Below are 26,697 nucleotides of genomic sequence, written 5' to 3' on the forward strand. Positions count from 1 at the left end.
AAAAGGTTTTAAATACAGGCAATCGATACTATGAATTTAGAAAGCTTGGATATCTGTAGTTTTCGCTGAAGCCATCCTTCGGAAAACGAATTCCGCAAAATAATGACTTGCCGATGTAATGAATGTTGTATGTCCCCACGCTATAATGACATAATGATATATTCAAATTAGAAATCGCTTTATAGAGCATTTCTGACCAGAAACCATCCTAACGCCAAGGAAAACCTCTGAACACGTGAGTGGAGTTTGTGCTTGCACTTCAGCGTTTTAAAACAGGAATTTGGTATTTTTGCATACTTCCTTTGCGTTTAAACTAAGATATATTTATTTTTGTGCGAGCCGTATACGATCAATTCTGACTATGATTTCTTGATTTATGTAGCGGGAATTTGAACGCACATTTAACTTGGTAAATTCTATTAATTTAGATATTGCAAACTTACTGATATTGGTTTACGTATACCAATAACCGTTAAATGCATTTTGGCGACTTTAATTCAAGTAGAAAGTATACATACTTGCTAAAATTTGATGTCACAAGCTTTGGCGTCAGTCGTAAGATTTAATGGCTGCAGGCAATATTGTCAATACAAATGAGTTGTATTACGATGATTTACTTTGTTCCAAACACAAACGGATCTATCAAGATTGGGCCTTTAATTATTTAAATGATTTATCATATATTGTCCACTTAAAGGTAAGATTTAAAATAGCTATTTTATTTGGCCTGTGGCAATACTAGACACGAATATTTGCGGGTTTGAAGAGCACAAACACGGCAATCAACCGGAACGACCAATATACCCGCCAGGAAGAAAACATTAGCCGGGACGGCAAGTAAAAGTACTTATGACTTGCAAACTCGTCATTACGACAGACCATCAAATTATAGGTACCAGCACAACATAAACTTAAAAACTGTTTAGAAACTTGCAGTTCTCATTTAGCGACATTGATGGACTGGCGGACATTCCCTTCTATAGCGCAGCAAACAGACATGTGTCTAAAACCTGTATATATTATGCGGCGCTTGTTCAATATTCAGATTGCACAGAAACATTTGCTACGAGGATATTTTCAGACCCCATACTCGCTATTAGTGAATACAAAATCAAAAAGTACATCTCATACAAAATTTGGGTTTGATCAACTTACCTTCACTGTTTTGCCTATAGATTTTTGCAATAGAGCGCCTGCGTTTGTCCAGGTCAGTCGTGACATGTCTTCCCTCATTTTGGTAATCAGAACACCAGATGACAAAGTATCCACGGCAATTGCGAAATTCCGATAACCGTTATGGCTATAAATTGCGTTTGATTATAAAACTTTTTGACAACACGAGAATGAATATCAGTAAGTCACGTGTATATATATATAAATTATTAATTAATTATTTTATGTTTTTTTTTATTAATGTATTTATTTATTATTATTTTGTACCAACACAAGATTGTCTATACTGATTTTCAAACTAGTATTTATAATGAATTATGATTATAGTTAAAACACATTAGTTATTATGCCAGTTTTAAGACCTGCGATGCGAAGCGATTTATCAAATGTGTCCACATTTACAGGTCACTTGATTATTGCGGGAATACTGTGTGCAATCGGAGTATCAGGTATGCTATGATTCATAAATGGTTTGTGAAAATAAACAAATAAACATGTTAAATACGGAAAATAATAGCGAGAGTAAAATAAAAATTGTTTCATATCACATACGCGTATGGAAAATTGTATATTAATGCAAGGTGAATTTATAAGAAAGAATACATTTCGACGAATTACAACATTTATCTCGCTTCATTTTACGTAAACAAATGGTGTTCAATTTATACAATGAATAACATCTGCTTGGGAAGTTATGGCTTAACAAATCGCACAAAGCGAGAAAACGTATAACTATGAATGACTAACATGCTAATTAAATGCGTTTGAATACGTCCGTGCGCTATGTGTAAGATTCTTTGTTGCCACCTAGAATTATTTTTGGGTTGGAAAGTTGGTTACAATTGAAATATCATGTTTACACATCATTATGAAATATAAGAAGAGAGGATCCGTTTTTGTATTTACCTTCGCCCAATCAGTGAATTTCAGCGTCGAGTGTCGCGTCTTTAGGAAAAAATAGATAAGTAATATTCCTTCTAATGAGTATAGCAATCTGATAATAAAATATATAATAACATTGTATACAAAAATGATCAGTTCTAGAATATATGTAGATAACATGTTGTTGTTTTACTCTATGTTTACTGCCTATCTTAACCAATTAGTAAATGTTTATCTCAAACATTTGGCGCCATTACAACCGTTATTGTAATTTTGCATTTCCTAAACATAAAAGTTTGCTCAATTCTTTTGACTATCATATATCTCAAGAAATCAATGTCATATTCCATCTTAGAAAACTACGCCGAACAACGTCTCTTATAGCTCTAAACCCTTTTCCCACGGCGAGTACTCTGTGCGTTACGCGGGACACAACATTCGGACTGGACGTCCAAAAATCTATAAACTCACAAACTCTTGCTTGGGTACATTCATAATTATTAACCATTTTTACATTTATTTCAGAATGCCTTGAATGCTTCAATTGTCGAAATATCGCTGACCAACATGCATGTACAAACACTAGTCAATGTTCAAATAGTGAGGTTAGTTTCTTTCGATTTATTGACAAGATTGTCTGAATACGTCAACTGTTAATCGTTGTTATTACATGGTTGTATTGGGGTTCATAATAATTGCAATTACAATTCTGAATCACGTTTATTAATACACTGTACTTATCCCAAAATCAATCGTATATAAAATAAAAAGGAGTTTATATTCGTATTCAATGCTTTTTCTGTCATACTAACATAGATTCAGTCTGTAAAGTTGCATTCGCACTTACGGAAACGGGTTATTAAAACGCTTTTTTATAGTGCTACTATTTGAGCAAAACAATCAATAATAAATGACGATATTACAAATTTACATTATTTAATATAATATTATCTGTGTTAATAGTCCTGTTATTTGAAAACGCTCCACTCCGGCAATGAAGTACGTTACGAAATGGGCTGTCAGGACAATCAGGTAACTGTCAGTGCGAGCAATTTTTTTCAATGCCGTTTTCCGGCATTGCTAGATTTTTTGCAACATATGGTGCAAATTGTTTAAATATTTATATTCTATTTACTTTTTATGTTTATTTTCAATGATATATTAAATAACAATTTTGGAAGAAATTTGCACAGTTTTCATTAAAATGAAAAACATTTTTTAGCTTTGGCTATTAATAAAATTGATTGATAACCCCACGTGCCGCATTTTACACATACATATTTCCGTCACACTAACTGCACTTTAATAAATGATTTTGAAGTATGATTTTTAGGTTAGAGATTTGATTTTTTTTTCGTAAAAAAACTTCTTGAGTATTTTTACTGTTGTTAAAAGGTATTTACAAATCCTTAAATGCAAGTTCAGGTTATATTAAGGACAAGCATAACTTAAAATAATCTGTTGTAGCCTTACTTTAACCTCATATTATATTGACCGTGAATGTATTGTACATGGATCTTTCGCACGACACACCAAGTCATATTGCTGTTAAGTGTGCCTGGATATTTTAAGTATCGTTCAATACAGTTTCATGTTAACGAATTGACATTGACGTTCGGCCTTGACATTGAAGGTTGTGATATTACTCTTGCCGATGTCAAACAAATACCATAATGTACTGTTGTATGCCTTATGATATCAAAAGCAGACTTAAATATTGAAGGTAAACACACGATTTTATCAAGAAACAATCTCATAAAGGTTACTATTACGTAATGTATTTTAGAAATCCTTTTATACATCAAATTTTACTACGAAAAAGTATATGTTTTTAAGTTAAATGCTATCTATATTTTGACCAGCAACCTCAAGGTTTGACATCGACGTATACTAAATGTGAATATTAGTTTACAATAATGGAAAGGTCCTTGAGGAAAATAGGGAAGGTTCATTAAGGATTAGTTATGGGAAAAACGGACAGGCTAAAAATGATTTCAAAAGAGCACATACTTATCAGTCTCTATAAAAGAACAATACGCTTTGCTGTTTATATTGCAATCACATTATCTCATAAAACTACCAGAAGACTAAGATTACGCTAACGTGAGTTGTCAAACCGATAATATTGTACTCGATTCGCGTGCCATAGTCTAACTATGCAACGCAATTGCAAAACAAGGAGGTGAAAGACCTTTGGATATATTCTTCAAAGACGTTTAGTACTTCAAAGTTCATATGCTAAACAAAGTATTAACATGAGAACCACCTACTAAATACGTTGATGAAAAGGTACAATTCAAATAAATAACGATAAGCAACCACATTTCAGATATTTATAAACAACAGCTGCTTATAAAACATGCATGCCCCACTCCATCCCAAACGTATATGAAATGTTTGTCTTATCTAGTTGTGCAGTTCAGCAGCTGTTGACCCCAACGGTATAATTGGTCGTTCCATCCAGACCAGACAGCAGTACTCTTGTCATGAATGTTGCAGCAGTACCCGTTGTAATGAACAGCTGTGTGCCCACAGAAAACGTATGCATAATATAAGCACATTTATAGCAACATGTAAAAGAAAGCGTTGCCCACGTTTAATAAATATTTATATTAAGGTGTTTAACTGGAAACTATAACGCTTCGTTGTTAATTATACGATGCGCAGCGAATAAATTGTGATTTTTTCGGACTTTTCGGACTTAATTGAATTAAAAACTATAATACAATTTTCAAACACAAATACTAGCTCATTAAGTAGTGACACCCAAAATATGCCTTCCAGATTAAAACGCCAATATTTACATCATTAATTTTATATTATAAAGACATATATAGATTGAACCTGTTATTAAAGCAACATCGTGCATCGACGACGCAACACTGGACTGCGCCCGTCTGAACTCCATCTTTCACGTCTGTGCAGATGTTCATCACGCCAAAACTACTTGTCCAAAGTTTTGCGGACTCTGTCAGCTCGGTAAGAAAGTTGTATGCAAAAAATGAACCATTCAAACTGTACACTTGTTAGATAATGTATAATACAAAAAATAAATATATATATGAGGATTAATATAATACAATTACAGTTGATGGTAATTGGGCAGAATGGGGGGCGTGGACAATATGCAGTGTTACCTGCGGCAATGGAACGCAGTCACGCACGCGGTCATGCACAAACCCGTCACCCACCAATGATGGACTCAATTGCACGGGGTCATCATTTGACTCCAAAAAGTGTTCGAACCAGCTTTGCCCAGGTACGAATATGTTGTTGATGTATCATATATGGATGATCATACTGAATTTATAATTCTTTTTTAATTCAATGTTGGTTAAACATTTGACGTGGAATTAATGGCGATCAATTGAGCTAAGTGTCTCATGTAAAACAATTTGACATTACCTTAAAACTGTGCTAATAATGCATCGGCTTGTAAAAACAAATGTGTTTTTTCCAAGTTCATGGAGATTGGACAGATTGGTCCACATGGTCAGTTTGCTCAGTAACCTGTGATGTGGGACTAAGAAAGAGGTCAAGAACCTGCACCAATCCTAAACCAGATCAAAATGGAGACTATTGCGTCGGAGATTCTTTTGAGAATACAGTTTGTCTTACAGAACCATGCACCAGCAGAAGTAAGTATCCTATTTAAGTTTTAGTTTGATGCAAAATGATGTAAAAGGAGTGGGAAATATGTAAATAAAATCAACTATTTTGATTGATCACAAATCACAAAATGTATCATGTTTAATTTAGATGGCGGTTGGTCGACATGGGGCTCGTGGCAAAGCTGTTCAGTGACATGTGGAGTGGGTCTAATGGTGCGACAAAGGAACTGTACCAACCCGAGCCCCTCGGCCTTCGGCAAGACATGTGAAGGAACCTCTGAGACGTCCGCTGTTTGTGCCAATACGCCATGTAAGTAAATGTGTGCGATTAGGTTTATGCGACAATATTTCCAATTTAAATTGATGACTAAGGATGGTCAATTAAGAAAACATAAATCAACACAGAGAGCTTTATTTCGGTTCTATGATAAGACACGCTGCCGCGCTTCGCATAAAGTGAAAGGCTTCAGAGCTAGATCAGGGAGTAAATTGTACGGTACTTATTATAGTGGTGTAAATCGTAGTGAAGTGAGAAAATATAATTGCTTGTATCAAAGGTGCAGGCCATTAGTAAGTTTCTTGATGACATTTTATTTTGGTTGTAAACAATTTCCTTTAACATGGAAATACACTAATTATATCAATAACAGGTTATGTAGTAGCCTTCAACGCCCACGGATTAAACGTTTTGTCACATCTTGTTAATGCGTTTCCAACTGTGATCTCAAATGAAGGGAATGCGTTCAATCCAAGCACTGGACACTTCACAGCTCCTGTGGACGGAACATATTTCTTTTCTACCCAAATCTGCTCTATGACCGGAGTGGGTGTTTTGTTTTACATAGAAAAGGGCAGTGAAAGCATGAGCGGAAAGACTCGTCTTACGGCTACATTGCAATACAGTGCTGACAACTCGGCTTGTACATCACAATCCACCTCCGTGAAGCTAAACAGGAATGAGCACGTGTGGGTGTTTATGGGCAATCAATATACCTTATCACAAATGTGGGAAGATAGTTCACAAGCTTGGCATTCATTCACTGGAACGTTGATTCAAGAGCTTTAATTAATTCGTGAGCTCTATACGGTTGTATTATATCCCCGAAGTCCAATGTGTGTGTAGAATATATTCAGTCTGAACTTTACTCATCGTATCAAACAACTTCATCAGTAGTTAAACACCCAATAACACATCGCTTTTGAAACACTTACATTGGCGTTTCTTTTTAAAATATCAATTTAAATAAAAATAAATGACCACAAAGATAATAACACGTTTTGTTTTGCATTTTTTTATTGTTCCATATTTCACAAGAGACTATTCGAGCACGTCATACAATGCCCTGCATTCAGTATATGTAATCAAATTTTGTAACAATTATAATAATTGTTAGACAGTTTTAAATTCATGCGTTGGTCCTCTGCCTGCATCGCACAGAACGCAAATGTTGAACCAGTAGCGTTATTGCGAGATCTCAGTGAATATGTAATATGAACACTGGTCGAAATTTGCTGGAAAAAAACAAAGCAACAACAAACGGTAAATGTTCATTTGACTGATACATATATTTATTGTTACTATGTTTTCATCTCAAAGTCATCTAGACATTTAATTTTTAAGTCGATCTAATGCGTATACATTGAGATTACCGTTACTTCGGATTTGTCAGTTAAACTATTTTCTATATTAAATAGAAAAAACGGAGTTATGAAAATGTCATCGATTGATACGTTTTCTAGTGCACAAACGTAATTAAATATTCTACAAGTCGACTCACTTTCCACATAGCTATTAAAATGCCTTCGCAATATTTATTTCTGTGAATGTATTTAAATACTAGTATAACTATTATAACTATTAAAAATCAATATTGAAACTCGCAACGTTCACTTCACATACATATATACATAACTTGGATTCAATTCTTAAAATTGAGTGTATGCATGTATCGAAAATCACATAATCTCTTTGCGTTAAGATTGATTTCAATGCCAGAGATATTTAAAGATGGTAATTGTTTTTTTAGTAAGAATATAAATGGGATTTCATCATGAACCATTCTACACTCCGTTATGTGCATGATTAATTATGCCATTGCCCTGACCAGGATAATGACAGCAGTGGTGCTCAAGAGTTGTAAATAGTGCATATGAATAACTCAAGCATGACCTCTGGTATTCGTGAAGATACACTAATGGAAACAAATAAGTCCACCAGAGAATAGAACGCACTATATTTCAAGACCAAAACCTTCTACCGATGATAGTGATATGGTAACTGTCATAAAAGTGCATTGATGAAACCATTTATAGTTTGACGAGCTGCATTCAGTAATTGTTAATGAATGTGAATATGTACATGCGAATCTGAACTCACGATAGTTTGTTAATGATCCAATGTTCGGCTCTACTACATCTTCCATAATTAATGTGTTTTATTGCACGTTTTGCAACGTGACTTTTCGTTTTTATAATTATACCGAGTTTTAGGGCTAAATTGTTTATTTTACTAAAACGGGCATTCCAGTGCCGTTTAAACTTTAGTGAATGTCCATTTCAACTGTATTCCCACATAACACAAATATGTTCTAAACAATTCATATATTCCTTTTTGTGAGCATATAGTGTCTATTGATCTTGAAATTTTTTTTAATCGTTTATCAAAGATATATTTAAAAAAATGAGCAATGCCTCCAGTGACATTCGCACGGAAGCCAACTTCAATTTAATACCAGTGCAATCAAGCAATTAAAAGCGCGCGTGCGTAAACTTATTATACATGGCCTTGAGGTACTCATTGCTACTCAAAATATGAAAATATGATTATACAAGTACAAGTATATGCGGTTAAAATTTAATTTAATAATAAACTGAGTATAATAATAATAAACAGTTATTATTGTAATAGAATAAACAACTTAATGATAGCATATTTGTTTTGCAATATTATCGCATGTTATGTTTTGTCGATAAACGTACATAAAATGCGAGTAAAATACACTTATTTTGAAAGACGACCGATATTAACGTCCCTAAATATTTGTATTGTATGCTTAGTTTTGAAATAAAAAAAGAAGAATTAATGGAATGCTTTTGTTTAAATATGGAGTTCCAAACGTATATTTGTGAATGTATTCACAAACCATTGAACTATGTATTGGCTTAAAAATTATTCACATATAGAACATTAATATCCTCTCTTTGTTTTCATTTATGTAGCATAAATTATTTTTATAAATGACTTCAATGTTAAGTTCTATTGATAGAGGACAGGCAATATTTAAGTTTCGTGTCTTTATAAAGCTTATACATATTCCTTATTATTTGTTTAGATACATTATTCATTTTAATGCCTTCAGTTTTCCTTTAAATTTTTCATGGTCAACATCTGTAAGCTAGTATGATAAAACTGTTGTATAGTGCTTTTGGTTATGACCGCATATTAGAGATACCCCACACATATTCCCCGAAATTCCACTTACCTCGGCCGATTCGAAACATCGAAACCTTAATAACAATCCTAAAAAGAGCTATACTATTATGCGCGTTTTTGCATAAGCATACACACTTTCAACTATTTAAAAGTTTTTATAAATATGTGTTCATTTTTGTATTTAGTGTACACATTGTTACATTTCTCTTTTATGTGGATCTCATCTGAACATAAAATGTTCTTGTCTCATACTTGCATGAGACAGGACTCATATTAGTAGACAGAGATTTCTGCGACTGGTTATTTATAAAAACAGGGTATCTAGAAGGACAAAACTAAAACACACAACTTTAAAATAAATCTATCTCGTAATTTCAGTTTAACTTATAACTGTGGTATTGTTCTTAAACCAACATATCGCTCAATAACTGAGGCAAAGTATCTTTTCATGAAAATATGTTGCTGTTAAGGGTCTTAAAAATCCATCAAAACAATACAAGATATACATCTGGTGAGGCAGAAAGTCTTGTCATGCCTTTTATTATAATTCAGTGGAGTGGTCGTGATTTGGGGGAAAACCATTTTGTCTCTTTATGAAGGAAAAAGAATTTGTTCGCAGATAGTCGTTTGAAAATAATTACAGCTTAATATGCAGAAGAAACTATGGCCATTATCCAGCCTTAAATCAACGCACCATAAAGGGTCTTCAATATGCACCAATGCAGAAAACACAAATCCAAATCGATATTTCCGGCGAAATCAAGTAAAACAATCACCATCCTCACCAGCTCTTTGCTATAATAACAATCTGAGACTTTCCCGGCGCCCCACTTATCAAGTATAGAAAGTTCATCACATTTTATGTAAGTGCATAAAACCAGACCACACACAAAGATTCTTGATCTTAAAATAATCTTTAAAAACGGGAATATTTACTACTACAAAAACTACTACTACTACTACAACTAATACTACGTCTATTTACAAAGATTTGCATACATTTGTTTTACACTAGCAAATCTTAAATATATATTGAACATTATAAATGAATATACGCTATATGCTAGTTAGAAGTGTTGGTGGTTCAATTTGAAAAGTCTGAGTTCATTGTTTTATAAATTGTAATGTTTTGAAGTCATCTTTCTAAAATAAATCCTCGAAATTGTGTTATCTACGATCTCAGGCAGCGTAGCTATTGGTATGGTAATGTAAACAATCAACCTTATACCACCATCACTCACTACAACTGGTTATTGAATTTTTATGTAAATCATTTTGTATAATAAATAATCAAATCAAAACAAAAAAGTAAAATCTGTTTGCGAGATACAGAACAACAATATAAAAGCAGGGAATTATAAATAACTCCCAACTTACATATATTAATTTTCTTGTATAGGTTATCACAATTGCAGATTGCATACAAAATTAAACGGAATTTGCAGACACTTAGGCTATCAAAACCACACCATTCTCCGTGATTTGTTTGAGATAATGTATTGTGATATCACAATTATGAGCATATTATGTTTACATACGCAAATCTACTCAGTGGAGTGGAATACACGCGTTGTGCAATATATAAGGTAGTAGAGTCACTCTTTTAAGAAAAAGAAAGAGAGAGAAAGAAAGGATGCCACTGTCCATTACACGAAATAATGTATTCTTTTGATTTGGAGTATTCATGTTGTAGTTGTCGCAGAATATCCAAATCGGAACTTTAAATGCAAATTATGGCATTTCATTTCATGTTTGTTTCAAAACGTACTGTTGTACAATTTACATCTTTATGCATCCTGTGTCATTTATCGCAATACAACAAGGTTGAACTTTTACGAGGCATGAAAGAGTACGTCAGATTAAGCTACTTTGGCAATATGATTGTCCTAATTTCTCGATAATTATCAGATAGTCGTAAAGACGCTTATCAACGCATGTTTCATTTTTAGACATTATAAACTGTCGAAGCGCTTCATTATCAACAGGTATTCCGCGATAGTTCACTTAGATTTTGTTAATCGTTGACAGTCTTTTCGAAAATGTATACAGTGCTACATGGATTAAGACATTAGTAAAAACGTACAGTTATAATTTTTCTGGTATCTGTTTGTGGAGGGAACGGAGGAGGGGAGAGGGGCTGACAGGCAGACATTATTGTAGGACACGCCTGATTGCAAGTGTATTACACCTTAATGTGAATGAATAATTTGTGGTGTACAATGTGATTATATTATCTGTTCCTATGTTCCAAATGGTATATTGACCCTTTGTTCTGGTTCAGACTGAAGCTTATCAAGCATGATGTACCACCCCTTCCCCATCCTACCAACAACAGCTTGTACCCTAGTCTTAAAGTATCATCAACATGTTACAACTTCCTCGTCTGAGACACGATCATTAAAGCTACTAGTGTGATCTCTTATAAGTGGCGAGAAGCAATCTTTCTCCTGTCACCTATTTCCAAACAAATATGAGACAACATCAGCAACGAAAAATCATGGAATTGTAAAACTGAAAAAGGGTCTTTTAGGTCATTTGCCAAATTTGCCAACGGTTTCAAATTATCTGATTTAGATACCGATCATTCTGCTTTGCTACACGTTTTCTTTTTTGAATTTCGACATATATCAACAAATAAACGTGTCAAATTTTAGCATAGTTTATTTTGGTTTTGTAACTGAAACCAGCTATCGAGTTTAGCATTTAAACTACAAGGTATTCATGTTACTATATGGACAAATACAATTCGTCGATCAAATACAAGTCAATTGTGTGTTGAATGATATATATTTATGTTTCATTTGCAAATATAAATATTATTAAGTGTATGGATATGAATTAATATTAATTATTTTTATTTCATTAATCTGTTGTAAGATTGATCATAAAACACACCTTTTTAAGAAGATCCATGAATTAACATGTTATTTGCATATGTGATTGTTGAAAACGTTGTAGCCCCGAGTGAACTAATATAAATGATCACGTGATGTGTGCATTTATAGTGAACCGTTAACTCTTTGTGGACAGATTTAAATTTGCAAAAGGCTGAATATAAAAAGTTCATTTAAGTAAGTATTTAATATCATCCAACCATCGCATTGAAACAGTAAATCTTAAGGGTTGTTGCGGCAGTTTATTTAACCGAGGGTATATTTATAGCAACACCGATGCTATTATCACAACCCAATAGTTTTGTTATCAGAATAATCACAAATTAATCACCGAGTAGGTTCATAATAGGTACTCAGTGGTTCGATCCCAGGTGCGGTTAACTTTTTTAAATTCTTTTTTTCTTTCTTTTATTTCATTCTTGTTTTTTTCCTGGAGCTCTTTAGTCCTGTTGTTTACATTAATCAATTTAAAGCATGTAATCACAAACTTCAAAACATGCCGAAATCTGTCAACAATTCCCTGTTTTGGATGATTAAGGTCGAGTTTGATACTGTTTATTCTTATGTTTGTGATTAAATATTGTATAAGTGTTGTGTTTTTAGTAAGCCTATGTGATCCCAATTAAGATTGTAAACAAAATATAATGTTTATGCATATCTCTAACAGTCTATTTACCGGTACATGGGTTTCGTCTAATTGCTGTATTGTAGGAAATTCGACATAGACGGTAGGGATAGTTAAACAAAAAAAACTATGTTAAAAGTGCGGTGACCCCCTTTTTTTTATTTTTGTTTAATGATAACAATATCTAGATGAACATATTTGAGCAGTTTCGCAAAAAGTTATTAGATAGAACTTTTTAAATTCCATTTTTGTGGTTAAAATAGTAAAAAATTGACGTATTTTTGGGTGACATAAAAATTATAAAAATCAAATTTCTTTAAATTTAACTTGTGTTCTCCATTTTTTTGGTAGTTTGTGGTTTAATTGAATGGTATATGATATATATAAGCTTATATAATATCTACATGTTGCCAATTTTATAGGTTATTTATCATTTTTATGCAATTAGAGATTTTTCAGTTTTAATGAAAAAGTACATGTTATATAATGGCGAATAAAATCAAAACAAGGCCGGTGACCCTATGTTTTTATTTCATTTTTCATATAGTATATGTATGTAGTACTTAAATATAAATTTTGAGCAAAAGTTATTAGATGGAAAAAAATCAGTAAAACTGCAGCAACACCCCTTAAGCTAAAATTCAGTTCTGTACAAATAGATCATGTGTTTAAGCAAAGCGCACATGGTACTATCTGTTATATTAGATGAATTGAACTCAATTAATTAAACAATAACTTTGGTGGGATTTCGACTTTACCGGAACCCGGATCCATGTAACAGTGTGTGAGTGTGTGTGTGTGTCAATCTCCACGCAGAGTTGTCGTTCCTTGCTCTCACATACAACCCATTTTGTCTATAAAATAGATAAAACCGAACAAACGCATTCAACGTATATTTGATTGGATATTTAAGATTGCATGCATTAAATTAAGAAATATGACTTTTAAATGTACGATAAATCGTGCAAAAACTTGCGAGTTTTAATGCAACTCTTTGGAACTAATTTATTGCCCATTTACGCAGATGGAATCATTCCATGCACTTCACAAATGTAAACAATTGAACATATGTTTTTGAGTGACGTTAGGAATTGCTTCAATGTGTGTATGTATGTTGGTTTCTTAACATAAAAAAACATATCAATTTTATAATAATGTATTAAGACTGATATAAGATATCATGATATGAGATGGTTTTCTTTAATGCAGTGAATGCAATGTAACCGTCGTGCAAGAGATTGTTTAGTATTCTGTAACCTCAATGATGAACGCTTGGAATGATCATGACATAAATGAGACGCTTTCATAACAATAGTCCGTTCTGAGCCCAACACAGAGGTGAATGTAATGTAACCGTCGTGCAAGAGATTGTGTGTGTGTGTGTGTGTACTTTAGAGATAACGTCTTGGAAACAAGTCAATGGTGTAGCTTCCTATGACTGTGGCACACACTTATCTCTGGAATGTTTTTTCGGCGTAAGCTGTATTAAGCCAGCTTTTCACCTTACCTGACCTTTGTAAGTGTCCAATAAAATTCAAATAAAATTTCCCGCGGCTAGGTACGAATGAATACACTTCATTTATTCCATTGGCTGATTTGAGTTTACCACCAGAACATTGGAAACATATCCGCGTCTTTGTAAAACTGTTTTACTGCATGAAACAATTTTATCTCTAATGAAAAGGCTTAATAGATAGAACAGTTTTACACTCAATTCTCGACATCAATACAGTTTGTACGTGCACCTTTTATTTTCAGAGAATTACCAGCGCAAAAGCGTTTATATTTAAAGGCTTTGTTCTCATAGTTAGTACTTACTTCCATATTCCTGTCAACATGTTAACATGTTAAAGTATAAAGAGCAGTGGAAGCGAGGCCTCACTTTAATGCGTTGCATTTCAACCCGCGAGGTATCGGGTCAATTCGCGGTTAGTGTGTGAATGTCAGAGTTTATATACAGGTCATCACCGGAGTTCGCGGCCAGTAAAATAATCGTTATATAATAAAGACGCTATCCGTGAACTAGGTGAGCTGGAATTTTCTTTAGACCAGAAATATGTTAAATGAAGATATTCAGCAATATAATTATGGTATGTCAATAATAGATTCTTAATGTGTTTTCAACAATAGAATGATAAATATTATTTTTGATTAATTTAACAATAACTTTTCAACAATACTGACTAATGTATTAAAACCGGCCGAGTTGATATTTCTCACAACAATTTGGTTTCCTCAACTGACCAGAATTAATCAGTATTCGTCAGATACATTCAAAAGCGTAACTCTTCCATACTGATTTTCGCAAAAATTGTGCCAAAATATGCCAAAAGCATAAAAAATACGAAACCTAACCATGTACATAACGGAATCCTCAAGACTATTATTAACCTGTACGTATGCACGTTTTTGGGTCACGTGAGCGCCAATTTCAGGTGATTCCCACGTCAGCGCTTTTCAAAACAAAGAAGAACTACTTAATAACACGGTTTCTCCATGGCAAATGGCGTTGTAAACACAAATGCAATGGTCACGTGGTTTTACATGTGACCCGCGCGTGTTTCAATTTAGATCATTTCTGTCCAAATTGAAAAGCCCTATCTTTGTACTGAATTTGGGCATTTCTTGGCCGATTTTGACCAATTTTTTTGCACATCTGACATAAATACCATCGCATTTGGACTCGTTATCACTTTTTTGCGACACATAACAAAAATGGGAAGATATACCAATATCAACTCGGCCGACTTTAAGCATGAGTGCGATGATTCTCGATACTGTTAATAATCGAATTAAATAGCAATGCCCGACAAACCACTAAAACAGGTTTGTTCGAAGAACGCGCCTATAAATACGGATAATGCGCGTTTGGCCGGTTGACTTATATGTTTTAATTTCACTCCCATTCTTCTTTTGGTTTTCTGTTTTGTATCTATAGGTTTATGACCAGCAATATGTAATATGTAAAATAAGCCGCGAAAACTCCGCGTAACAACCCGTACTGCGTGTGATGCAGCTAAGAACTGCACGGAAAAAGACATTCGCTATCCTTGATCTCATTCATTGAACTATCAACGCCGTATATCTTTTTAAAGATATTTCTTGTTCATAAATAATGCTCGAAATGTAACAAAATCTGAGACGGTAATTGGTAGTGTTCAATTTAGATGCCGACGAAAGCTTCGGTCAAAGGCTTGAAATCGTAAATTTGTCCAGAATTTCAATGTTGAACGGTTTTAATAGCTTCAGATCCGAAACACAAGTACTGCAAAATTTAACCCATTTATCGTTTATATAGCCAAGTTACGGATTGTATGATACTTAAGAAAACTTGATATATCTGACAAAATCTTTACGCTTGCATAACGGATACGCTTACTGGTTTTAATGCATTTATCTAGACAAAGTTGCTCACGCTACCGATTAATTGATTTTGTCCTACAACCACTCTAAAATTATTGTTTTGTCAGGTCGTATGTAAGTGTTTAAATGTTAAAGACACACATTTAGATTGCTTTAATGAAAGGATTGAGTGAAAATAAAAATACCCACATCTACTTGAAAAGTGAATAAGTATAAATGGATGTAAATAACGAGGAAGTGTTGATTACAGAACTTAGGCTGATTCACAGTTAATAACGGAAGTGTAAAGAAAGACTTTTGTTTATTAGATATATACGACTTAGAAAACCGCATGTATCTGTTTTGAAAAAATGAAGCTGCTTAAATATTTACTTTTCATTTTGCACGGAAACATGCTTGTTTTGATTTATGCTTCAATTGATGTGAACTTTGTGTGTGCAAAAAATACCGAATGTTTCTTTTAACAGTAATTGTGGAAATGTGAATGACACGTACACGTGCTATGAGAATATGTTTCCTGGATTGCCGCCCAATGTGACTCGAGTAGAGATATATTGTATTGACCCGATGTCAGTTACAGACGAAACGTTCCGCGCAGAAGGGTGGGGAAGAGTCACGTATCTAAGGCTTCCCTCGAATGGGCACTCATCAAACACCCTACATGGAGGGGTATTCACTGGTTTGAAGCATCTGACGGCACTGCATATTAACATAGTCTCACTGGAAACATTAGATAAAGGAGTATTCGACGGTTTGGAAAATTTAACGATTCTAAATTTAGACGATTGTTGGCAGCTTAATTTAAATGACTTGCTTGACATTATATCCGACGAAGGTGTTTTGCCAAACCTGCATACGTTATCTCTTGGAAAGACATCATCAGAAAAAAATTATAACGTTATACTGGGGGAACGATTCTGGAAAATGTTCAAACGTCCTGTGACGTTCTTAGACATTAGCGACAAGAAAGTAAACGTGAATGATTTCCGGAATTTAGATACCGACGAAAGCTTCGGTCAAAGGCTTGAAATTGTAAATTTGTCCAGAATTTCAGTGTTTACGGGCTTAATAGCTTCAGATCCGAAACACGAGTACTACAAAATTTAAAAGCAGTTAATTTATCTAGAATTTACAATGACGGCCACGGGACAGATGCTCTAATTGTTTGTAGTCCATTGACCAGGTCAATTAAAAATATACATGACATACGGAAATCTACATATAATTTGAAATTATTGGAAAATATCGACACTCTTTATATGGACCAGCTATGTGGGGATGCTGAAAAACTGTCCCCATTTACGTTTCAATATATAACAAACGTTTCGTACGGTTCTAAGGAAGGTCACATTCTTTTGCCAAATTTAAAACGGGTTTACTTCAGAAAAAATAACATCAGAGTGTTAAATGCGGAAGTGCGTTTTGAATTCCAAAGCAGTCTGGTGTTCTTCGATTTGACAGAAAACGGACTGGAATATATACACCCTGTGCTATTTCAAAATGTTCCTTCCTTGAAATATTTGATACTATACAAAAATAGGTTAGGTCAAACGCAGATGAAACATGAATCAGATTTTGCTGAACTGTTAAGATCATAAAATTACCTTGAACATATCAAGTTAGATAATAACGGAATATTTGCTATTTAACCACTGGCATTTATTGGTAATACACGATTAACAACGCTAGATTTAGATTCCAATATGATCAGTGATGTAAGCTGTTTTTTGAGAGATGTCCCAACATTAAGGTAATTAAACCTAAGGAACAATCGGATTAAAACAATTCAATCTTCCACAATAGAATGTTTGACAAATGTTCCTTTAGTAGAATTGACAATGGGTGGTAACGAACTTGCTTGTCAAACATGTTCCGACTACCCATCTGTCCAAAGTCTTGTGAAAGGAAGCACATTTATCGCAGACTTCGATCAATTGCGTTGTGAAACACAAAAACACGTCCAAGTAAAAGTAACAAAAGATCTGCTCTCTTCGCTGTGATTTGACTGTGATCGTACAGCAATTATCGGCGCTACGGTGGCGAGCACATTAGCTTTCGTTTCAGCACTGTGTTTCGGAATTACTATTTTGTGTTACAAAAGGACACTTAATCGAAGAGAAAATCGCGTGGCTAGAGTTGTAGCCAACTTAAATCGAGGCAATTGTTTCGCGGTTTATATGATTTATAGCAGCGTTGACGAGGTTTTCGTTCGGAGCGCAGTATTCTCGCCCTTAAATGATAAGCTTAAGCCAGTGGTGGGTGCGGAGTGGGACTTAGTGTGCATTGGTGATGAACAGTTTAGAGTCGGTTGGAACATATATCGAGAAATTTACAGATGTATGGAACGATCGAATGTAGCGGTTGTAGTTATTAGCGAAAGGTTCGCTTATAGTGTTTTCTGTAATAAGGAGCTGGATATTGCAATGCAGCTTCAAAAACCAGTGGTATTGCTGTTGAAGGAAGATGTTGACATAAACCAACATTCAGAACAAATTCAGCTATTGTATCGAACGAGTGTGCGTATTTTATTCGGATACGAATATAATGAACTGGTCCTGAAAACAACATGGGATAAAGTGTGCGAATCGTTTCTGCAGATGGGATAGATGTTTTAACCGAAAAATGATTGTGATGGATTCGTACAAAACGTACAACAGTTCCGTCGTCCAATCCTATTTGATAATGCCTGTGTTAGCAACAAAACTGTTAAATACGTTTTTATTTTATTTTTACTTTTTGTATTTGTAGGACTTTTAAACTTTGCTTGTTAACTTACGATTTTGTGTTGTGCCATTATAGGGGACTCTTGTTATTTTTCTGCACGTTACAACGCAATTTCCGAAGAGAAAAATAGGGATATTCGACTGAGATAATTTGCTTCGGATAACATTGTTCTCTTGGTTGCATTTCCATAAACTGAATAATATGCGCAAAAGGTAGTATAAAATGTGAAAAAACATGTATTATGACCGATATTGTTTTCTATTTTTTACCAGTTGCTCTTCAAAACGAATCGCGAACAATTGTTTTATATTGCCAAATCAACAGCGTGAATGTTCATTAAAAAAAAGCGCCGTTGAAAACGAGGTAGTGTGGTATTTAAGAATGTTTTTGCGCGCAACCATCCGAACCATCATTCAAAGCTTGTCTGTTATGACGTATTTAATTTTGTAAATGCTTATTTAAAGTTTAACAAAACACAAACATATGTGATGTTACTAATTATAAATCATTTAGTAAATTATAATTATTTATTCAGACAATTATTTTTTACAGTACACAAACATAATACGTACAGAAATTTAAAAGCAATATACGCAATTAAAATATCGCTTGACGCGAGTTCCACAAGTTAAATGAAAGAAATGTGTAGTTTATATATGTTGACACATGTTTGGAAACAAAATAAGGCTATTATGTGATATCGCGTTTGTAACAATTTACGTATTATATTGTTTCGTCCCAAATAATTGTAAAAAAGAAGTGTTAATAATTTATTGATAATAACCAAATGCAACAAATATTGCTTGGACATTTTTTAAACACCTTTTATCAAACACTTGGTTGTCCAAAACGAGTATAGTGCAGGATAAGGCCTGTAGACCCGTTCGCAACAGGGGTTGTTAGGTTTTCTCACTTTATGTGAAATAATTAGTCCGTACACATGCTAAATCATCGAGCTGCTTGTCCCTCACTCTGCCAGGAGCCTCAAAATAACAAAATCCAATATGGCTGCTGACGGCCATGTTGAAAAAGAAAAAATGCCTTTTGGAGTATAATAAAATGTTAAACATCCATAATGATTTTTTTTTATTAGAACTCAGTTATGAGAGCTCTTGTTGAATTTTTAGTGTAATTGATCCGGAGAGGTCAAGTTAAATGTAATATGATAACCAACGACCTTGAGTTCATCTTGGACATATGAAGCCTGTACATAAACTTAAATGTGACAAATGTGGACGTTATAAATTTAATAACGATATTTTTGCAAGTTTTACTTAATATTGACACATATAGAACATGTAAGCATTTTATACCGACAGTCACAGACAAAGCTTTGGTAAATTGAAACAGTTTCACAGTAGATGGAAAAATAGTACAGCGAGCGGGACTCAAATACAGATGATGTGAGAAGGTGAAAATCGACCAAACTCCTTACCAAGCAAACACGTGACATTTGTTCAACGTTGGTCCAACGTTTAACTGACGTAAAATCAATTTGATGTCGGGCAGACGTTGCCCCAATGTAACCTGTTTTCTGGTTAATCAATGAGCCATCCAGAGCCATAGGGACAGGCTAATCAAGAGACGGGCTAACACCTTATTCCACATGGCGTTTTAGCAAAAACTTACAAAAAAACAACATGCAAGCAGGCTCCCTTTACAGTTAAGTGTGTAGTGGAATTGAAACACTGACCGTCACTGTGTATGGGTTCTGACGTTCGAGCACATAGTCCAACAACTTTACCTCATTTTGGTTGAACGCGTTACGACGATTGGCGCTCAGTGAATGCTGAAGATGATATTTTATGTGATCCATCGGATTGTTAGTGGTTAGAAGGTTGAGGTGGCTGGTGATGGACCCTATCTCATCGAACATAAATTCAAATTCTGCTACAGCACCAGCATTGTGTGTCTCTTAAACAACAAAGTGACCTCCGGTACCGTTTGATACTCTGTGAATGGTTTGCTCAACCTTCATATCATCTGCAACACTTCAAAACCAGCATGGGCGATCCCGAAAAAACCTATTGACCAATGAAAAAACGCCGATAAGGCTCAGTTTGTTTAAACTCCGTTACTTTTATTTGTTCAAGGTACGATATATATATATGCAATATATCTACATGGAATCTTCAACGGTAGCTACATCAATAATCTAGTCTCCATCTCTGTAAAAGACAACAGCATATTTAACGATTGACACTCATTGCAACCAAACACCTTTGCATTTGCCAAGCTCAGACTTAGCCTCACATTCTTTCTCAAACACAAAAAGTGTTGGTACAACTTTTCCATCTGCCTGTTTATAACCTCAAACTGCTCTGGACAGCGTTCATTGGCAACGAGCATGTTTTGCAGGTTCTTCATCTACTCTATGACTACAAATGAAGCTTTGGTCTTATGGGTCAAAAACTTGTGCCACTAAAGTTTATGAATTAGGCCTCCGCCATCAGCATAACAATGAGGGCTCGTACATAATGGCTGCCCTTCAACACTGCATCTATCACACCTGAATCAAACACCCAAAGTCGACCAATGCGTCATCCAACCGAGAACCTCGCGGAAGTTTGCCCTGACACCTTAGGATAACACTGGAAAGGGCCCATACAAAGAAATAGGTCACTGAACTCGTTCGTTTCGTGTAGGTAAAAGTAAGCTGAGAGAGCGGAAAACCGTCATCACACTATATTGCCAGCGATTCCTGATTCAACTGTCTCCGCAAACTCTGAAACTTAGCAAGGCAATATCTGACCGGTATAACAGGAAAAAAGCCAGCACGCATCATCGGCACCACAGCGGAAGAAACACGCATAGGAACGGCGGTCCAGATATAAGTATTTGCTTCTTCTTAGACAATTGCGCAGAACAATATTTGTGAATTCACGCTTTCCGGGTTGTGTCTGTATCGAGCAACTTGGCTTGCTTATTTTCAGGATGCAACAATATATCGTGTGATAAGGCTAGTCAAACTATCGGCTTGATATCGGGAGGTAGCTCTTGACATAGTAGCTTTGTCCTTAGAAATGGATGTGTACGTCTTATTCTTGTATTTGACACTGGGGTTATGAACAGAGGCTTGTTAATTGTGGCATTTCACGGCGTAGTTAACAAGAAGTCGGCCGGCAGAGCTGATGGTCTGATAACTTGAACATGCTCCAATTCTGTTGAAAGCAGTGGGAAGGCTTCTGCTGCGATCTCTTTCATAAATTGCAAGGCCAACCATCATATGGGATGGTGTTGAGTCAATCCATTTGGACTGATGTACAATAGCATCTGGAATAGGCAGTGTAGCTGTGTACTTTTATGGACCAGGTTTCTGTTTGTTCCTGCGAATGATTAACTGCCTGTGTTGGAAGGGGATCGTGCAATAACTGTCCCTCTGCCTCTCCATGTACCTCGTCCTCTAGAGACTATAGATGCTTCTCAATGTCATGTCGACTGCTTTGAACAAGTTTGTACTTAGGGACTTTAAAAAGAGCTGACAAAATCGTAAGAAGCAGTCGTTGCATTTTTGTTTTTTTCCCATGAAGAAGTGACATCAGCTATGTCGTAGAAACTGTATTTTCGATAAATTTAACGCTCTTGTGAACTTTTCTTAACTGGGTATCAGCTTCCTGCATAATGCCCTGGTTCTTTAGTTTGATGACTATGTAAGCAGCGCTTACATAAGATAAACTATTTTATTTCAGATTCATTTACCCTTCAATTGGGCGATATTGTGACCGAATGTCCATAGTGACTGATAATCAGCTTCTTTATATCAAGGTTTTGGAATGTTTTGATGAAAGTTAAGAACTTCAAATTCTTTCAAAAAGACGTAATGCAAACACAACACTATCACATATATGCAAAATTCACCGTTTGCCAGAAGATTGTCAATATATGACAGGGTGCGCTTGTAGAGTACACGCTTGGTGTTTGTAATGGCCGGTAAATCATGATCATTGGATTTAATGTTAAGGTCAAAAATTTGTTGTGGCGGTATAGGTCTGCGGAGATGACTGATTTTATACATAAATCTTGGTTGTTGCTCAGACTATCAGCCAATCTTGTGAAAGCTTCAGTACCTTACTCGAAGATTTCCCCCCGGTTCCTCTTGTGTTCTAGATTACCGCATATTACACAAATCATGGCTTTAGGATCTTTCCGGCAGCTAGAGGGTGGACATGGTTAAATGCTAAAGCGAAGAGATTTTCTTAAACCAACACTTCTAGATGCCTAATTGTCTGTCTCACACTCCCTTGGTTCTTCTAATATGTTCCCCTCAATTGCATTCAGATTGCCGGAATGTGTGTACGATTTATACCACCACTTATTTGTATTATGGTATGAAAACATACCATTGTAATCATATGTTTTGTCATCCAAACCTTAGATGCGCTTTGTAACAAGAGCCATTCCTTAGAACAGCAGCTCTTTTTACCCTCACATGCCCCATCGCTTCTCAAGTTAGAGGTGAGTTGTAACCTTCCTGGCAGATGATACATAAACTTTGATGAAACCCGTCGTCCTCTGCGACCAAGGGAACTAAACTTGTGCTTTTTGAATAAGATATTTTAGGTGCCAAAGTAACCAACTACTGATTCAGTGAAAAGTGTCTAAACTCCAATATCTCTTAAGACCTTGAATAGACTAGACTGACTTGACTATATTCAACGTCATCAGCAGATTGGTATGCTTTTGAACTTGCTTTTATACCTAACCCAGCTCTGTGCAAACTTGTTGCTTCCCAAAGATTACAGAAATATTTGTACCGTGACTTTCCCGCTTTTTAAAATAAAATAATTTGATCTATGTCAATATATACACCTTCAAATTACTATTAAGCATGATATTAAATGAGTATCTAGTAGAAATAATGGTTATATTGCAGATATTTTGATATTTCCATACTAATATGATAAGCAAATTATGATTTGACAATTTCAAAATGCATTATTAGCGTAAAATTGGAGCTTTTTTCTTCAGCTAATCAACTAATCAAAGTACTCAAAGCATAGAATGCCTGAGGGTGTCTGAATGACAAAATGACCTTGTACATGCCGTTTCAATGTCATTCTGACTTTGAAGAGATGTATTGGTAACATACATTTATTCTATTCATACAGTACAGATTTAATATAAATGTAATTTTCGTTACAGTAAATACAAGTATTTTGTACATGATCAACGACAGCCATCTGTGAAACTTGTATAGCAAGAAACGTGGAATGATGCCACACACGCACCTGGGTTATTTTGCATCGAGGAATCTACAAAAAATCAATTCCACTGAGACACTCACCCAATTGCATTTGCAAATGGGTCCACAGACCAAGTTTATGGCTAGTAAGTCTAATACAAGAAACTACGCCTGATAAAATCATAAATCAAATTGTTGATAACGTAGAGAAGCCTGCTGGCAATAAACAAGACTTAGAAATAATAATAAATTAAGGTAAGAATAAACTTCCATTTCACACGTTGTTAATAACTGTCGTTGTATTTAATCCGCCGTAACGAAGCATTAGGTATTTGTGCCATTAACGTAGTAATTAACGTTATCGTTATAATATTGCAGAAACATTCGCAATGATTGAAATTCACTTCGGGAAGTTATTTTTCCCATCGATTTTTTGAGAAATTATAAATGTAGAGACTGAATGACATTTTTTAGTCCAAGTTTCATCATTGTTTTTGCTTGTTTTGTTTGTTGCCGCTCAAAATACTGTTACAAATGATCGCTTCATTGGCTTAGATGATGTGAACAATACTGTTAGGTATGCTGAAATAATTTATACTTGTATTTTTCAACAATAGATTTAAAATCAGGATATCATCAGGTTGAAGTAGAGGAAGAACATAAAGAAAGAACATGCTTTACAGTAGGGTCTTTGGATTTTTCGAGTTTAATACCATGCTGTTCGTACTCACGAACGCCCCCGCCACATACCAACGCCTAATGGAAGAATGTCTGAAAGGACCCAATATGCGCATATGTGTCGTTTTCCTTGATGATTTGATAATTTTTAGCGACACGTTTGAACAACAGTTAGAAAGACTAAATACTGTTTTAAATAGACTGACATCTTGCAGTTTAAATTGGCTCCTAAAAAAATGTTTTTTCTTTCAACCCAAATCCATTTTTCTTGGACATGTTGTTAGAAGTAAAGGGATTAAAACAGATCCAGCAAAAAATAAAAAAGTAAAAAAATAGCCAGTACCTGAGGATTAAGACGAATTGAGATTTTTCTTAGCCTTCGCAGGATATTATCGACGCTTTGTCAAAGATTTTGGTAAATTAACAAGACCATTGAATGAACTTAACTTTTGCCTCTTACAGTAAACACAAATAAAAATAAAAATTCTAAAGAATGGAGATGGACTGATGTTGAACAAGCTACATTTAAGTAATTAAAAGAAATACAAAATGTACTTTGCTCACCACTTGTTCTTGCCTACCCAGACTTTGAGAGTCCTTTTGAAATACACACAGATGCTTCTAATAAAGCATTAGGCGCTGTGTTGTTTCAGCAGCCAGAATCAAAAGTGAGCCATAGCTTACGCCAGTCGTGCTCTTACTAAGTCTGAGCGTAACTATAGCGCATTTAAGTTAAAATTTCTAACGTTGAATAGGGCTGTTACTGAGAAGTTCTCAGATTATTTAGCCATGAAAACATTTCCTGTTCTAACAGACAACAATCCCCTTACCTATACAGCCAATTTAGATGAAACAGGGCAAAGATGGGTTGCAGCATTAAGACAATACAAATTATATTTATAATTTCCAAAATTCAAGTATTTTATTAGTAATAATTTTCAATGCAAGATTTATTAGTAATTTCCAATTTATATGTTTAAATTTATTTATAGTTGTAATATTCATCAATAATATTCTTAACGTTACATAGTATAATAATTATTATGCATCATACATGTAAGTCTTAAGTTAATATGTGTATTTGTATATTTTACAGGATGGGACATATCATAGATTAACTACATCCTGATCAACTTTTTGTGAATGATATCTTTATATAAATATATTGAAATGTGAAATTAAACATGATTGAGTTGTATCGTCCTCTACTGTGGAATTTGAAATTGGGTTATGACCCAAAAGAAACCCTAAGTTATAATACGCCATCGAAATAAAGATATATTTGAATAATTGCGGACCATACCCATCGAGTGAGTATCCAAAATGCATTAATCCATACGGCTTGGATGCGCAGAAGTCCTAACGGTGATGAGGGGTATAGTAACAGAGAGGCCGTTTACCAACAAGGCCTTCCCAAAAAGGCCGCACCAAAAAGGCCACTCTCTTACACTGCGGTTCATTACATTCACCTCTGTCGTGGGCTACTTTCCACCGCACGTGACTTTTAGTCACATGATCATAGTCGCATAATCATAATGGCCGCGCCCATCGGGTTTGCTTTTACTGCTAGTATTTGAAGTTTACAACTGGGCGCGTGCTATTAAATTTTATTTCATGCACATATTTAAGTAAATGAACATATTCCAATATTAATAATGGGACTCCATATCTTTATTAGAAAATAATATAAAATTATCAAGAAGCAGCAATAATTAATTGGTTGCTATTTTGACAAGATTTTGAGTGAGAGAGAACTGTTGAATATAAATATTGACCAAAGTAAACAGTCTGTTTATGTTTTACCAATGCAATGCCAGTTAGGTACACATAGACCCTGAATATATTTACTCAATTAAACTAATTCTATGGTAAAAATACAAATCTTAGAATAAATTCCAGGCCAACACCAGTACAGTTGTTTTGTTAGTGTTGTTTTAACACAATGAATTTAATTGTCCCATGCTTTTCCTTAAAGGAGCCAACTGGATGCACCTATCATACACTTACAAGTTCATTCAGCAATATTTATAACAATAAAAAATTATATAAGAGAAATATGACAATCTGTCAACAAAGTACAGAATCAAAACTGCACAGAACCAAGCTGCTATAACATTAATTCAATTCTTTAC

The 26,697-nt window shown here is 34.7% G+C and overlaps 1 protein-coding gene across 1 annotated transcript; it reads left to right on the forward strand.

Moving 5' to 3' along the window:
- Nucleotides 1–1,257: 1,257 nt before the first annotated feature.
- Nucleotides 1,258–25,737, forward strand: LOC127853581 (thrombospondin-1-like). The gene is made up of 11 exons (XM_052388242.1): nucleotides 1,258–1,353; nucleotides 1,578–1,622; nucleotides 2,581–2,660; nucleotides 3,019–3,087; nucleotides 4,466–4,595; nucleotides 4,912–5,034; nucleotides 5,144–5,314; nucleotides 5,517–5,693; nucleotides 5,815–5,976; nucleotides 23,848–24,033; nucleotides 25,662–25,737. The coding sequence occupies exons 1-10, from the start codon at nucleotides 1,344–1,346 to the stop codon at nucleotides 23,889–23,891; spliced, it is 1,011 nt and encodes a 336-aa protein (XP_052244202.1). The 5' UTR covers nucleotides 1,258–1,343; the 3' UTR covers nucleotides 23,892–24,033; nucleotides 25,662–25,737.
- Nucleotides 25,738–26,697: the final 960 nt, after the last annotated feature.

The sequence above is a fragment of the Dreissena polymorpha genome, chromosome 12, assembly GCF_020536995.1.
Source record: "Dreissena polymorpha isolate Duluth1 chromosome 12, UMN_Dpol_1.0, whole genome shotgun sequence".
NCBI lineage: Eukaryota > Metazoa > Mollusca > Bivalvia > Myida > Dreissenidae > Dreissena > Dreissena polymorpha.

Excerpts from the sequence above, each read along its gene's own strand:
- LOC127853581 (XM_052388242.1), top strand. Across the intron at positions 4,596-4,911 it reads GCTGTGTGCCCACAGAAAAC|CAACATCGTGCATCGACGAC; the intron begins GTATGCATAATA and ends CTGTTATTAAAG. Across the intron at positions 5,977-23,847 it reads TGTTTGTGCCAATACGCCAT|TAAATACAAGTATTTTGTAC; the intron begins GTAAGTAAATGT and ends TTTTCGTTACAG.